General features: G+C 40.1%; 1 protein-coding gene and 1 long non-coding RNA gene across 2 annotated transcripts in view; both read left to right on the forward strand.

Annotated features, from left to right (window-relative positions):
• LOC107838378 (uncharacterized) overlaps positions 1 to 5,301 on the forward strand; it is a 16,734-nt gene extending 11,433 nt beyond the window's left edge. The window contains exons 2-3 of the long non-coding RNA XR_001664434.1: positions 3,874 to 3,880; positions 5,292 to 5,301. This is a non-coding gene — a long non-coding RNA (uncharacterized LOC107838378). The remainder of the gene's footprint in view (positions 1 to 3,873; positions 3,881 to 5,291) is intronic.
• Positions 5,302 to 9,343: 4,042 nt separating this feature from the next.
• On the forward strand, positions 9,344 to 14,066 carry pofut1 (protein O-fucosyltransferase 1). The gene is made up of 7 exons (XM_007569741.2): positions 9,344 to 9,533; positions 9,792 to 9,913; positions 10,557 to 10,739; positions 11,657 to 11,769; positions 11,886 to 12,078; positions 12,295 to 12,537; positions 13,454 to 14,066. The coding sequence occupies exons 1-7, from the start codon at positions 9,395 to 9,397 to the stop codon at positions 13,652 to 13,654; spliced, it is 1,194 nt and encodes a 397-aa protein (XP_007569803.1). The 5' UTR covers positions 9,344 to 9,394; the 3' UTR covers positions 13,655 to 14,066.
• Positions 14,067 to 14,619: the final 553 nt, after the last annotated feature.

Raw genomic sequence — 14,619 nt, forward strand, 5'->3', positions numbered from 1 at the left:
TATTATTATTATTATTTCAGTTGTGTTTTTTCTATCTCAATTAGCTAACATGGTTAAAAACAAGTGCTTTAAACAGAAGGTCTGTGCTGTTTTCAGTGCAGAAATCTGGAACACTAGCTGTAAGTCCTGACTGGTCCTGTATGAGAATAATGATCAGTTTGATTGCAAAAAAAAGAAAAATGAAAAAAAGTAACAACTAATTGATTTGTTTTAAGTGTCTTCCTCATCTGTTGTAATAAATCCTAATTTGGCGTTTTTCATGAATACATCTGACTGGATTGATGTCAGAGACCACCTCTGGTGTTTTCCTACATTTTGGAGGACAGGTGCTCAAGTCTGTTAGATATAATAATAATAATAATAATAATAATAATAATAATAATAATAATAATAAGTACAATTTCAGAAGGGCACATTTTTGTCTGGAGGAAAAGGGGGCAGACGCTCTGGCACCACCTAGTGTCTGTCTGTGCCCAACCGTGCTGACTGAAGTTATCCTGGGTTCAGACATCACCTAACTGGTTATTGTCAAACACTCTGAATGAACAGAGTGGTGTAAACTAATGATGGCCACACCAGAATCCAGAACTACGTCATCTGGCAGCAAACTCTGGGGGATCACCTGAAGAGGGCGCTATGAATGCTGAAACTGAATCCGAAGGTGATTCTACAAAGGAAGGAAGGTGAGAAGGAAGTGTGAGAGAGAAGGTTGAGTTGTGTGTTCCACTGATGTTTCTTTCCGTCCGGTCGTCTTCCTAGTCTCTCTAGCCGTCTTTAGTCTTGCTCTCCTTGCAGCTCCAGCGATGCCACAGCCCTAAACGGAAGGTGAACATAAACGGAGAAGAGAGGAACTGATGGTTCAAAGATGGATGACGTGAAACCATTTCCCAGCACTGAGACGGAGAGACCTCTTTCATGAGCCTGTTGTTTATGTGGATGGCGGCGCGGCTGGTTGGTGTTCCAGTTGCAGCTCGGTGGTCTGAGTGATTCTTAACTACATAGCCCAATGCCACATCCCCACTTCCTTTCTCCGTCTCTTTCGTGTCCCCAAACCTTCCCGGAAATGTTCTCAGATGCACAAACGCAGGAGCGGCAGCCATGTTTCTGCATATTTCATCTCTTGTACGCCTCATCAGGCCTGATTGGAGCCATCGTGACAAACACTCTCTTTTCAGAGGCTCTGATGAGGAGATAAAATGAAACTAAACGAAGCATCAGGCGTGGAGCAACTCTGCCATGTCATTTGATCTCTACTTCAGGTTCAGCAACATCAAACATCGCTCTGATTGTCAAACACAACATAATCATCTGGAGCACAATAGCAATTAGTAAGAGGGACAGTTTGTTCACATCTGGAGTGCATTTCCTCGCCACCAGAACGCTCAGCAGTCCCGTCTTTCTGTGGCGGTTTAAGTAACCATGTGTATGTTTTTATGGGCTTTGTTTAAAGCAGACGGGCGGTTTACATTAGCAGAGATGCGGGCGATAAACAGATTGGAAGAGAAACTGTCAGGACACAAAGAGAGATGTAGCATCTTTCTGTCCTGCTGCACCGACGACCTGTCTGGATTCAAACAGGTTACAAACTGACTCTTAATTTCATCATTACATCATTAATTACGTGGTTGGACCCTGTGTTATGTTCTGAACAGCTTTCATTCTTCAAGGCGTACACTTAACAAGGTGTCGGAGACATTCCTCAGAGATTTCGAGGTAACGTTTTACTAAGCTGCCTGCATGTGTGCAGAGATGGTGTCCTACATAATGTGGTTGTAATGCATGGTTATTGTGACTTTTTGGTAATCCTCAGAAATGCTCAGCAAATTATCCACCAACCAGCTCACACAAAGTTCCTAGAAAATGTTGCATTTGTTTTATTTTAAAGAGGCAGCATAACATCAACTTTTTTGAGCTGTTCATTGTCTCATAATGTTATTCCTTCATCGAAAACATACCAGCAGTGTTGCCTTGATTCTTTGAATCATGTTTGAGAAATCCCTTAATCTCCAATGGCAGCTGTGCAAAAAAAAAAAAAGGAAAAAAAAAAAAGCTTCGTGGGACCCAGGTTGCTGCTCCTCAGAGCTGCAGTTTCCAAGCTTCTGAGCTTCCGTCTCACAGAGCAGCCCTCCCCCCTCTCAGCTCCTTCAGACTAGCCAGGAGCAATTAGCATGTCTGCTGAGCTCATTGTCTGAGCTACTTCTCAGTGCAATGCTTGTAAAAATTGTTGTTAAAGGGTTAGTAGAGGAGTGACTAACTGAAGACAGAGTTTCAGAAAGAGCAAGAGTTTGTAAAAAGCCAAAGCCCCATTTTCAAGGTGTTAAATTACAAAGTGAAATTTCCTTTAAGTCATATTGGATATATACAGCATTTTTAGGCTTGATTGTGCTATAAAATAGCATTACCAGCATTAATACATAATTTTACCCTATGGATGTGTTGGGGAAAAGGAAGAAGGAACTGTGAATTGTGGGTGACTTGCCACAGGATGTTTTAAACCACCTGACTTTATATGAGAATAGAACAGAAACATACTTTATTGTCCCACTTTGGGGAAGTTCAGATGCACCAGCAGTGTGTTACAGGTAAATAGAAGCATACATATTAAGATTAAGGAAAGAAATGTTAAAATCAGAAAAGTAAGAACAGACTGTACACTAAGGGCAAACTTACAACATAAGAAAAATAATACTGTAAAAATAATAAGAATAGCATACAATGTCAAAAAAAATGTGCAAGTGAGTCAGTGGCGTTCCCTGACTCACTAGATTGGGCCAGTAAAGACTAGAATTTTTTCATCAATATTAAGAAATTATTGAGTTAAAAAAGCTCCTATGTCTTGCGGTAAAGTTACTTGCAAGTTAGTTTTGTCTTATTTTAATTGTGCTAAGATATTTGCACCAGAAACTAGACTGAAAATAATTTTACAATTTGTGTTTTGCAGTGTACAACATTAGAATGAAAAATACAAGTTAACAACATTTAGAATATATTAGCTGACTACTATTGCACTCCAAATGACAGCAGGGATGTTATTTGAAATGAAGCAGTTATAAAGTCTCACAGCTGCTGGTGGGGAAGGGTCTGTGATGACGCTGCTTTGAGCACCCTGGATGCAGCAGTCCATTTCTGGGGGATGGGGAAGGAGGGGATGTCTGTATGGTTTCGAAGACATTTAGATATGATGAATTATAAAATGGATTTTTACAACATTTGATCAAACAGTTTGGAAAGGTTTGAGTTAATGTTTCAGATGGAAAGCCTCTCTGCTGTGAGTAGATTAGATTTTCCACATAAATATCAATCTAACTTATATGTTTTTTTTCTGTCTGTTGCTCAGAATCCTCCCACCAACCATGTCAGTGAGACTGAAGCAGAAATGTTTCAGGACATGTGACCGCTGCTCAGATGACGCTTGACTTAAAGGTCTCCTTTCCTCTGACCATGATGTAACCACCGGGCAGGTGGCATGTGATAAACCCTGTGTAGATGCAGGGAGGATGGGGGGTGGGGGGGTTCTATTCTATCTGAGCTGAATTTTCTGGAGTTTTCTGTGACGAGGTGAGGGTATCGCACTAAAGACAGCTGATGTGAGCAGCCTGCAGCAGGTTGATAAGGTGAAGGGTGGAGCCGAGTCCGGTCTGGTGAAACAGCAGAGTCATGAAGCAACGCCACAGGGAGGTGACGAGAGGGGGGGCTAAAAATAACAGCAGACAGCAGACATAACTCTGCCTCTTGTGGTCACCTTTTGAACAGATTGAAACTGCAACAGTTAAGGATTCTGGGATGATGACGTTGATGATTTACAGTTGCTTTCATATGAAATTGCAAGAAAACGCATTTATGATTGTGGTTATAATGTGACTCACATTACAGTAAAAAGGTTGTCAAAGCGCTTGACAACCTTTTTAATAGAGGAGGGATGTGATGATTTCCTGGACGTGGAGTTTCAGAATGAGCAGGAGGTTTTAAAAGAGACAGAGGGCCAATTTCAAGTTGTGAAATTACAAAGTCAAAGTTCTCTAATGCCATATTTTATATGTATGTAGTTGTTTTTTTTTTTTTATAACAACAGAAAGTAACTTGATTGTGTTATAATATAGCATTATGTGCCTGGAAAATACATAATTCTGCCCCTTTAATACTACACAGGTGTGGTTGTTAGAGGTAGAAATTAGGTGAGATTTCGGGGCAGAAAATAACAACGAACTGTAAAGTTAGGTAGGAATTTAAATCAGCTCCACTGAATCCATAAATGCTATCTTTGATCATTCTACTCTTCATCTGTTGTTCTGATGGACCATTATTACACAGATCGATTTCATACCTGCTGATATCGTGCAGGTTATGAACTGTTGAATCTGGCAGATATGTTTTTGACTTGAGCTACAAGATATTATTTGTTGTGAAAGTAACTTATTAACTGAGTAATCCTATCAGTTGGCTTAAATTTAAAGCCAACATTGGCGACAAGGTACAATTTAAAAATTTGAATTAGTCGTTTAAATTATAAGGAAGCACTTCGCTTCCAAAAACTGGAAATTAATTTAGAAGCATTATCTTGTTTTAATGAGATTTTAAAAATTTGTTGTAACAAGAAAGTTTCTTGTTTTAACAAGCTTGCATCTTGATATGACAAGGTTTTCCCGTTGTAATAACAGTATCTTGTTCAAACAAGATTCGAAACTCATTGAAACGAGAAATTTCTTGATCATAACGAGTCAAGAATAACTCATTATGAAAAGAAAATGTCCAATTTCAGCAAAAACTGTCTTATTGGAACAAGAAAACTTCTCATTTTAAAGACTAGGTTTCTTGTTTTAATGAGATAAAAAAAATTAATCTTGTTACAACAACAACCTGTTCACTTTAGGAACTTTTGAATCTCATTTTAATAAGAAATTTCATCATTGAAACGAGCTCCTGAATCTATTTCCAAGCTCTGGCAGTACTTCCATAGAATTGAATTCATTTGCTTCGTGGCTTTTTATGTAATTTGACATATAAAAACACTGATCAAAGTCTATCAATTTGAAATACATGCAAATTGTTAGTTAGCTGCAAAGCTAAATATGTACAAGTTTGGTGTGGAACAGTTTTTTATGACAAAAGAGGTTTAATATAATTACTTTATATTAGTAATTACTTTATTATAATAAAGTAATTATTACTTTATTAGTCAAAGTAATAATTACTAATACTAATTATAGTAATTACTATACTGAAAGTCAGTAATAATTTGTTCATTTGCACCTGTGCTGTAAATTTGTGTCAGTCTTGAACTGCAGTTGGAGGCCACAAAACTCAATCCAAGAACCACAAGTGGATCCCGAGCCACACTTTGGACCCCTCTGGTTTGATTTGTAAAAAGCCCTTCAGTTGGTCTTCTCTTCAATACCCAAATTATCTTTTTTAAAAATCCTTAAAATTTGGTGTTTGGATTCGTTTTTGTGATTATTTTCAAGAAATTTCATCTCTTCTTGCTCTGTCATTTAAGCTTCAGAAACTAAATGTTTGTACCAAAAGTCAGATAAGGACATAGTATATTTTTTTTTCTTTTCTTTTCTGATGAAAGTATGAAATGACAGTGTTGAATTTAACCGAAAGCCAGCTTGTCAGTCACCACACAGAAAGGTTTCGGCTGGCCTGTTACCCTGAGGGGCCTGTTACCCTGCACCAACAGCAACCAGGTTAACACTCACAGCGGAAAACCAGGGGCAGCAGAAGTGANGTCTTCCTCTGCAGCCACACAAGGTGAGGTGTTGCGTATGAGGAACTTAAAGCGTCAAAAAGGGAAATGAAATTGTCAGAACACCAAGCAGTGAGCCAAGAGAAGCAGAAACGGAGGCTATAGGAGAACCTTTTCCGCCTTTAATTTAATTGTTTCTATCCAGAAAAAAAAAACAAAAAAAAAAAACAAAGAAACATGCCGGCCTGAAAGAAAGCGTCTCTCTCGTTCCGACTCTCTTTTGCATACTGGGGCTGTGAGTTGTGGTTCCCTGCATTGTTATCATTGCTGTCATCGCTAACAATGAAAAACAGTGTGTGTTCAGGCGATGGGGGAGGAGCAGACACACACACACACACACACACACACACAACGACACAGGAAAAGAAGGAAAGAGCAGCCAGCTGTCGGGCGTCAGAGAAAAAAAGAAGAGTGAAAAAAAAACGTGTGTGATTGAGTACAAAAGGAGAGTATGTTGGAGTGAACTGGCTGAGCTGGAGGATGTAGAGGGATTAGGAAACGTCTGTAGGGCTCTAAAGGAAAATGCTACTCTTCGTTGTTTCACCTCCTGTTGTTATAAGTTTGTGACATCTTAATAATCTCTTCTCCTCTCTGATTCGGAGTAAATTACCAGCAACAAATTGTATGCAGATCACAGGGCCTGTGTTGCCCAGCCTCTCAGCAGCGGATAATGAGCTCCTTAATGTGACATATTTAACCAATTATCAGTTGGTTCAAGTCAAACACGGCAGGCAGGCAGAGAGTCCACACGTCTGAAATCAAAGTTTCGCGACCGCACCCCTTAAGGCCATATGTTGCCATGCCTACCCCGCTCCATGAGTCTGGCCATGTTGAGCACACATGTGAAGATCTATTGATGACCAAATAATGACAGTGTTCTGGAAGTACTGCCCTTCATCCCACTCAAGTCTTTGTCGCTCAACTGATCGACTCCATCTGATTCTGGAGAGGAATCCGGTTTGACGAAATCAGATGAATTTCCTTCTTTACTTTCTCACTATTGAACCTTTTGCTGAAATCAGAAGATGAGGATAGAAAACTTCAGAGGTTTATTGTGTTCATCGTGCATAATCAGTCTCAAACATCCGTCACTTATACTCACCTATCCTTGCAGGTATAGTGCTTACCTCCAGCAGCCATTGGGCTAAATAGGTCGGCAGTCCATCAACACACTTTCACACCCAAAGACAAGTTAGAGAGACCAGTTACCTAACAGTCATGTTTTTGGACAGTGGAGGGAAGTGAAGGTACCCAGAGAGAACCTACATATCCACAGGGAGAACATGCAAAACCATGCAGGATGTTCTTACAGCAAGGCAGCACTAGCTGCATTTCTACTAATGCAGCTAGTGCAGCTCGATAAATTAAAGGAAAATAAATGTGCTTGATAGAAGCACTGCAATTTCAGAAAGAATTATGATTTTCAATTAAAGCTGTTGTTCTAGGAAGAGATGGTTTTTCAACACTTTTTTCACATCGTACCAGTCACATGAAGACGCCAAAGAAGACAACAGGAAGTTTATACTTTTCAGGCCCTTTTATATGGAATAGATTTTAGCACCGTTGGTTGTCCACATAGGCTGGGTGGTCTTACTCATTCATATTTTAGGCTTCTGCTCGTGTTGCATGTCTAAAGGGGCCGAGGTTATTGATCACTACTACAAAAATAACTTGGAAGAGAAAATAAATTAAAATGCTTCCTATGTCTTCAATATCGATCCACCAGGCCTGATTTGACCAAAATAAAACAAAATTATTTTTGACCATTGCCTTCAGTCCAGCTGAATAAAACTACAGCCACAAATATATTAATAAAACATCAACTTTTAGAATGCTTTTCTTTCTCACTTTTATTCTCTATTAAATAATTGTTGCATTTGTTTAGCATAAATGCTACTTTGTCTCTTTTTAATTTGGGTAGACCATTCTACGCTAGCTCCAGGAGAAGGGCAGCTTGATAAATTTGACTAGCAGCCAGTCAGGAGGATGAAAATACGTAAATAAACGTTTAAATAAATTATATTAAGTTGTGTTTTATCACATTGATTAATGAATAGATTTGATAAGAAAATCTGCTTAAAACATTCTAATTTAAAAAATGTATTAGATTCAATTTCTGTATTTTTGTTATTTTTTCCCCCCTCACTTTGCTAGTTTTCTGAAGTCCCCCTAGCGCCCTCTAGTGCCGTGGCACTCACTTTGAAAACCTTAGCTTCAGATAGTAATCCTTTATAATTTGTATTAACTTTGCGAATGTATCTGCAATTATCTATATATAAAAAAAACTACTTACATAAATTAGAGTGTGTAAAAAGTTTCTAAATTAAATATTTATTGTTCATTTAAAGGCATCAAACACAATAGAATGTGAATTGGTTCATTCTAATCTTAAAAGTCATTTTTTCATTAGCTGTAAACAGAAAATCATCATAAAGTTGTGTGTAAACTTCACTGATACTGGAGAAAAAGTCAAATCCAGCTGCCTGCAGAATTCAACTAGTCCAAAACATCACAGAGTATAAAAGGTAACAAAGCTGGTACTGTCAAAGTCCTTCTGACCACAGTGGATTTTCCAGCTACCGCACTGGAAAATCCACTGTGCAACATGCACCATGTTTGTGGTGCATTCAAGTACATCTATACTGGATTGTCTAAATATCAAAGCAACAAATAGTATTTTATTCTTTCTACCCTTTGGCTGTAAACCTCTGAACTCATCTGTTTGATTTAGAGCTCAGAATATTCTGATTTAGAATATCTGAAAGCAATTTGATTTCCACTGGAACACTGAAAAGTTTGAAACCTCACAGATTTCTTTGGTTTATACTTTTTTTGTCAAATTTAAATCATGGAGCAAATTTTAATTCCAAGGAAAGATAAACTGAATGAATACAAGAGGTATAAAGGCATCTGTGAAAAAGTAATTGTTCCCATTTGTTAAATTCTGTATTAAAAATATTTCCTTCCTAAAAAGATTGCCTTTAAAGTCAATTGTCACAGAAAGATCAAATTACTGCTTGATCTATGGAATCAAGAAATCATTAAACAAGAACCTGTCATTACACGAAGCAGGCTAAAATGTCTCAGACATCATGCCCCGATCAAAAGAATGACATAGAACAGATGAGTCATTCTGCCAAGCTTTAGCTGTCAAGTTTGAATTTTGTCAAGTGAGTCATTATCCACAAATGGTGGTTAAGGCTTCACCACAATAACACTCCAAAACCTAAACAACAACTCTGAAGCAGGTCATTCATGCTTCCAATGTATTATGACAAACATTTGCCTTCAAGGTGTAATAACCACTTATTAGATTTAGGGCCCAATTATCTATACACATGTAACTTAGATTATTTTCTTTAATAAATTAAAGTATTACTTTAAAGCTGTATTTTGTTCATTCTGGTTACCTTTGTCTAATATTAAAATAGGTTTGATGTTTAAGTTGAATTTTTAAATACAACTAAAAAGCTAAACGTATTTATTTCCATTTAGAAATAGACTTAGAATCGAATTGAACTGAGTTAAATTATTTTTTTACTGATATCTGTTCTGGTGTCTACCAGGCGGTGGCAGCACTGAGCTGAACCCTCGTTTGCCAGCTGCCAGTGAACTGCAGAACAAGAAGCGTTAGCGCAATGAACCGCAATGGCGGTCAGATTCCAAGCAGGCGATCCTTTCAGAGGAAAACTTGGATTTCTTTTTCTTCTCCTCCATGCCTGTCTGAGTTCTGGGGAAGAACTTAAGTGGGATGAAAATGGCTACGTCCTCTACTGCCCCTGCATGGGTAACTCTTTATTCACAGCCTCATATCTGTGTTTTCTGCTGCTGAAATTGAACTTTTCATATTCAGAAGTTCAGAGGTTGGAACCATAGGGATGTAAAAGTTTGGTTAGTGAGTCTAGAAGTTGTGGTTTCTAAATACCTCCAGTCTGGACGCGTTTCCAGGACCCGGCTAAAAGCTGTTCGCAATGATGGAGGAATGATGGGTTATGTTGAGCAGCGGCTGCTTGGAGCTGAGAAACCTCCTGCTCTTCTCCTCCAGGTCGCTTCGGGAACCAGGCGGACCACTTCCTGGGATCTCTCGCCTTCGCTAAGATGTTGAACCGAACCTTAGCGGTCCCTCCCTGGATAGTGTACCGCCACCACGCCCCGCCTTACACCAATGTAAGAACTCCTCGACTGTTATACACTGGATTAGGGGGAACAAACTTCCTGTTCAAAGGTCAAGTAAGGTTTCTAGAGCAGATCAAAGGTCTTCTCCTTCTGAGCTTTTGCATCCAGATCACTTTATTTCTAAAGCTTGTCTGCCTGCCTTAATAAAATGGTTCTTACAAAAATAAAGAAAATTTGGTATGTAATTTAAGAGACAACTCTTTAACTACTTTCATACGTTTTATGTGTAAAATGGGCTCAACTGATTGGAAATGAGCTGCATCTTAAACTACAGACCAAATGAAATCTTCAATCATGCCATCAGCAGATGCAACTTGTCATATCTTCTTTAATTTCATTCTCAAAAATCCTTTCAATCCATGTTAATACAAAGTCTCCCCTCTCCTGGTCACATAGCTTTAACAATGAACTTAAGTGATGATAACTTTAGTCTAACTTTAATCTCATCCAGTCAACTATTGTAAAAATATTGTTAGGTTCAATTGTGATTTCTTTTGTAAGTCTGGGCGATATGGCTCAAAAATAAAATTTCTCTAAAATCTCTGATGGGACCAAAGTCATGTCGTCGTGTCGCCTCATGCGGCTGAAATATAAAGTCTGAAGTGATGTAATGCTCCTTTTCTCTCTTCATCAGGTTCATGTTCCGTACCGGGAGTTCTTCCAGCTGGGGGCGCTGTCTGCCTACCACCGTGTGGTCAGCTTGGAGGACTTCATGGAGAAGCTGGCTCCCAAATACTGGCCCCCAGGCCAGAGGAAGGCCTACTGCTTCGAGACCGCAGCACAGCGGAGCGCAGACAAGAAGACGTGCCCTATGAAGGTCAGAGGTCACGGATGCTGGATGCCAGCTGATAGATTGATCTGTAATCCATCACTGAACAGCTACATTTACACAGAGATTGAATTCAAAACAAGAGGACTCTGTTTGCTACTTTTGTGACTTCTGTAGCTGAGCTGCTTTTATTTTGGTGTATCATAGTAACTGGGGCACATATGCACACCACACATTTTTATTATACGTTTATAAAAGCATCTATAATTTCCCTTTCAGCCCACAACATCCAATGCTTTGTGTTGGTTTGTCACAAAAAGTCCCAGTAAAACACTAGAATGTTTGAAAAGGCTCCGCCTCCTGCTGTGTTGGCATCAGTATCAACCAATGTTAGTCATTTTCTAACATATCAGTCTTGGTCCAGTAAATAAAATTGGGCTGATTTGAACAACCTGTTTTTAATTCCACCTGGTTACATTACTGGCAATGCTAAAACACCAACTATAAAGACATAAAAATAAAAATCCAATCTTTTTTTTTTTTTTTTTTTTCCTTCAGCTGTTTCATCCTAATTAAAGCGTCCAAAAGTTTTTTTATCCTTTACCCATGACTTGTCACAGTATTCGCTGAAGTTGTTAGCCTGTTGGATGGTAGAAACAGGAAGTGCTTACAGAGATCCTGTGAATAAAAAGACATGTGACTTCAGCCTCCCTGTGTTCACATACTCTGTTGCCTTTGTGCTTAAAACTGTTTCATCAGAGAGATTCTTTAACCCGTCTTTGCTATGATTATTAGTGTATTAAAAAAAAAAAAACGAACAAATTAACAGACAATGCAAGTAAAGCCTGGTGGCCCATCAGGCTTATACAACATTAGGGTTGACCCTGGTTACTGGTATCGACCCAAATGTCCATTTGGGTGCCTCCCTGCTGAAGCCTGGACTCTCGCTTCTGCTCCGTTTCCAGGACGGGAATCCTTTCGGGCCGTTCTGGGACTACGTGGGCGTGGAGTTTGACCAGTCCATCCTGTTCGGAGGGATTTCCTTCAGCGCTTATCACCAACCTCAGTGGATCAAGAAGTAAGAGCTTTGTTGTACCCAAGGACAAAATCATCGGTAGTGTATTAGAGCCGCTCCGGATCAATCTAATCGTTAGTTTTAGCTACATGCATTTTGATTTCCCCGTGTTGGAACAGGTTCCCGGCCTCTGAGCACCCAGTCCTGGCGCTGCCCGGCGCTCCGGCCCAGTTCCCAGTGGTGGAGGAGCACGTGGGTCTGCAGCGCTACGTGGTGTGGTCAGCCAACATGGTGAAGGAGGGAGAGGAGCACATTGCCGCCCTGCTGGTCAGACCGTATGTGGGCATCCACCTGAGGATTGGCATCGACTGGGTAGGATGATGGGAGAGGTTCTGTAGATCAGGTTCTGTAGATCAGGTTCTGTAGATCAGGCTTACAGTTCGTATATTGGTAACAGTGGAGGAGAGAATTTGATGAAGGAAAATATAGACATATGCACACGGTTTCCTGATATATCGCAGGCCTAATATCTGTCAGACCTGCATCAGGTCCGGTTCTGAACATGGCTTCTTCCTGCTTCTCCTCCAGCAAAACGCCTGCCGGCTGCTAGAGAGCGACGACACGGGGCCTCACTTCATGGCGTCGCCGCAGTGCGTTGGCTACAACCGCCAAACGGCCCCGCCCCTTCCCATGAGCGCCTGCCTGCCCAACCTGAAGGAGATCAGCCGGACCGTGCAGCGCTGGGTGAGGAAGACCGCTGCTCGCTCCGTCTACATCGCCACCGACTCCGAGTCCCACAGCAGAGACATCGAGAAGCTCTTTAAGGGCAAGGTGGGTTGTCAAGCAGCAATTGGTAGCAGCTCTGCTCCTCTTTAAATATCTGTTTGTACAGAGGAGGCCAAGCAGAGAGACGAAGTCGGGGTGTGATTGGAGGGGCATCCATGATCCTCCTCTTCCACTCCTCTTTGATTTGGGGTTGTAATTCAGGAATTACTTGAGCTTTTGAGATGCTAATCAGCTGTTCTCTATTGTAAAAACAATCCCTTGTTTCCATGGTTTCGCATCAAAACTGGCCAAAAATTAACAAGAGGGGAAAAAAATCCTTCCAGCTGCACATTCAGCATCTCAACCAGGAAGTGAAGAAATCAGAACTGACTTAAAACAGCTAGTGCAACTTCCTGCCGCCATGATTGGCTTAATTCTAAAGCTCATAATAATAAGCAGTGCAAAAATATATCCTTCTACAGTAACATTGAACCAGTCCCATGCAAAATAATCAGATTTATTCATGCTAATGTAAATATTCCACAAAAGTTGTCAAGACTGGGGTTGGATGATGCCAACTCCCACCAGCAGGTGGCAGTCATACTTCTGCACTACTGACTTAGCCTTACTTCATATCACTTTCAGCCATGTTGCAAGAAACAAAAACTGAGCTTTATAAGTTCACAAAAGAATAAAAATATTTGTGTCCAATCTGCTTATTTTTTTCCCTTCCATTTGTAGATTTTAGAAGGGGTTGTATAAGGAAAAAATATTGCAAATATTTCTAAAGAAGCACCACAAAAATCAGTGAAACTTAAATTATACTTGAACCCTGGAAGGATTCAGTCTTTCTCTCCTCCATATTTGTAGTCTTTTCTTGGATGTTCTGACATCATTGTCTGTAGTCAGTTTGTCTTTCAGCACCGGCCTGGCTTTGGTCCCTCCTGCTCTTAACAGCAGCTCTCCCTGGGGTTCTCTGCAGGTGAAGGTGGTGAGCCTGCAGCCAGACTTGGCCCAAACTGACCTGTACATCTTGGGACAGGCGGACCACTTCATCGGGAACTGCGTCTCCTCCTTCTCTGCATTCGTGAAGAGAGAACGAGACGTCCGCGGCCTGTCCTCCTCTTTCTTTGGTTTTGAGATGCCAACCAACACAAAGAAAGAACCCAAACAAGAACTCTGAGCTGGAGACACGTTCAATGGAATAGTAAGCAGGATCATGAGGATGTTTTACATGAAGTGTCTCAGAGAGAGACAGGTCCAGCTTTACTCCGAGCTGAAATGAGGAGGAAAGGCTGGGAGTTAGAGCTGCTACCCTGGGAACTGTTTCGACATGTTTTCCAGCTCCGACTGAACCTTTTCACCATCTGCTGCTGCTCATTTATTTTTAACACATCTTAGAGGCTTAGTGAACCTCTGTCCATGATGATCGTCTGCTTTTTATGCAGAGAAAAGCGGGATTAACCAGGACCAAGCACTACTTGGAACGCTGAGGACAGCATCCTTCAAGACTCATTTAAGTTTTGAGTTCACACCATTATGAAAAGGATTTGTAATTAACCTTTTTTTAAATCAATAAATCAGTATTCTAAAAATGTTTTTTAATCATTCATTTAAAGTTCAAAGTTCAGTTTCATCAGCTGATTTCCTGAGATGAAAGCAAGAACATTTTGCCAACGTTTCAAACAAGCATCTCAATTTTCCCAACTCATGCTTCTAAAGAAAAACCATTCTCCTAGTCACATGTTTTTCAAAGAGACTGTTGTATTTTATTTAATAAATAGATCCCCATCAGCTGACAAGGTTTTAGCTGCTGAAAGTTAATGGCTAGCATGTTGGTTATGTAGCGTCAGCTCTAGAAAAATCAGTTCTACATCCATTTGCATACGTAGGCAGTGTTAAAATAATGGAACCAAGCCAAAGCTAAACCAGTTAAAACCCACATGAAGAAAGCCCCAGGCCCCTATTCTTCAAAACAAATAAGGTCAAATATTTGTCCATGCTAAGATATTAAAGGTTTTAGAGAAAAAAAAGGTCAAACAGCCCAGCATTATCCCAACAGTCCTAACAACGTGCTAGCCGATCACCGGCATGTTGAAGCTACATCCATTTATCAAATCAATGATCAAGACTTCCTCACTTTAAAAG

The sequence above is a fragment of the Poecilia formosa genome, unplaced genomic scaffold (assembly GCF_000485575.1).
Source record: "Poecilia formosa unplaced genomic scaffold, Poecilia_formosa-5.1.2 Scaffold245, whole genome shotgun sequence".
Taxonomy (NCBI): Eukaryota; Metazoa; Chordata; class Actinopteri; order Cyprinodontiformes; family Poeciliidae; genus Poecilia; species Poecilia formosa.

Excerpts from the sequence above, each read along its gene's own strand:
- pofut1 (XM_007569741.2), top strand. The coding sequence starts at position 9,395 with ATGGCGGTCAGATTCCAAGCAGGCGATCCTTTCAGAGGAAAACTTGGA. Across the intron at positions 10,740-11,656 it reads AGAAGACGTGCCCTATGAAG|GACGGGAATCCTTTCGGGCC; the intron begins GTCAGAGGTCAC and ends CTCCGTTTCCAG. Across the intron at positions 12,079-12,294 it reads TGAGGATTGGCATCGACTGG|CAAAACGCCTGCCGGCTGCT; the intron begins GTAGGATGATGG and ends CTTCTCCTCCAG.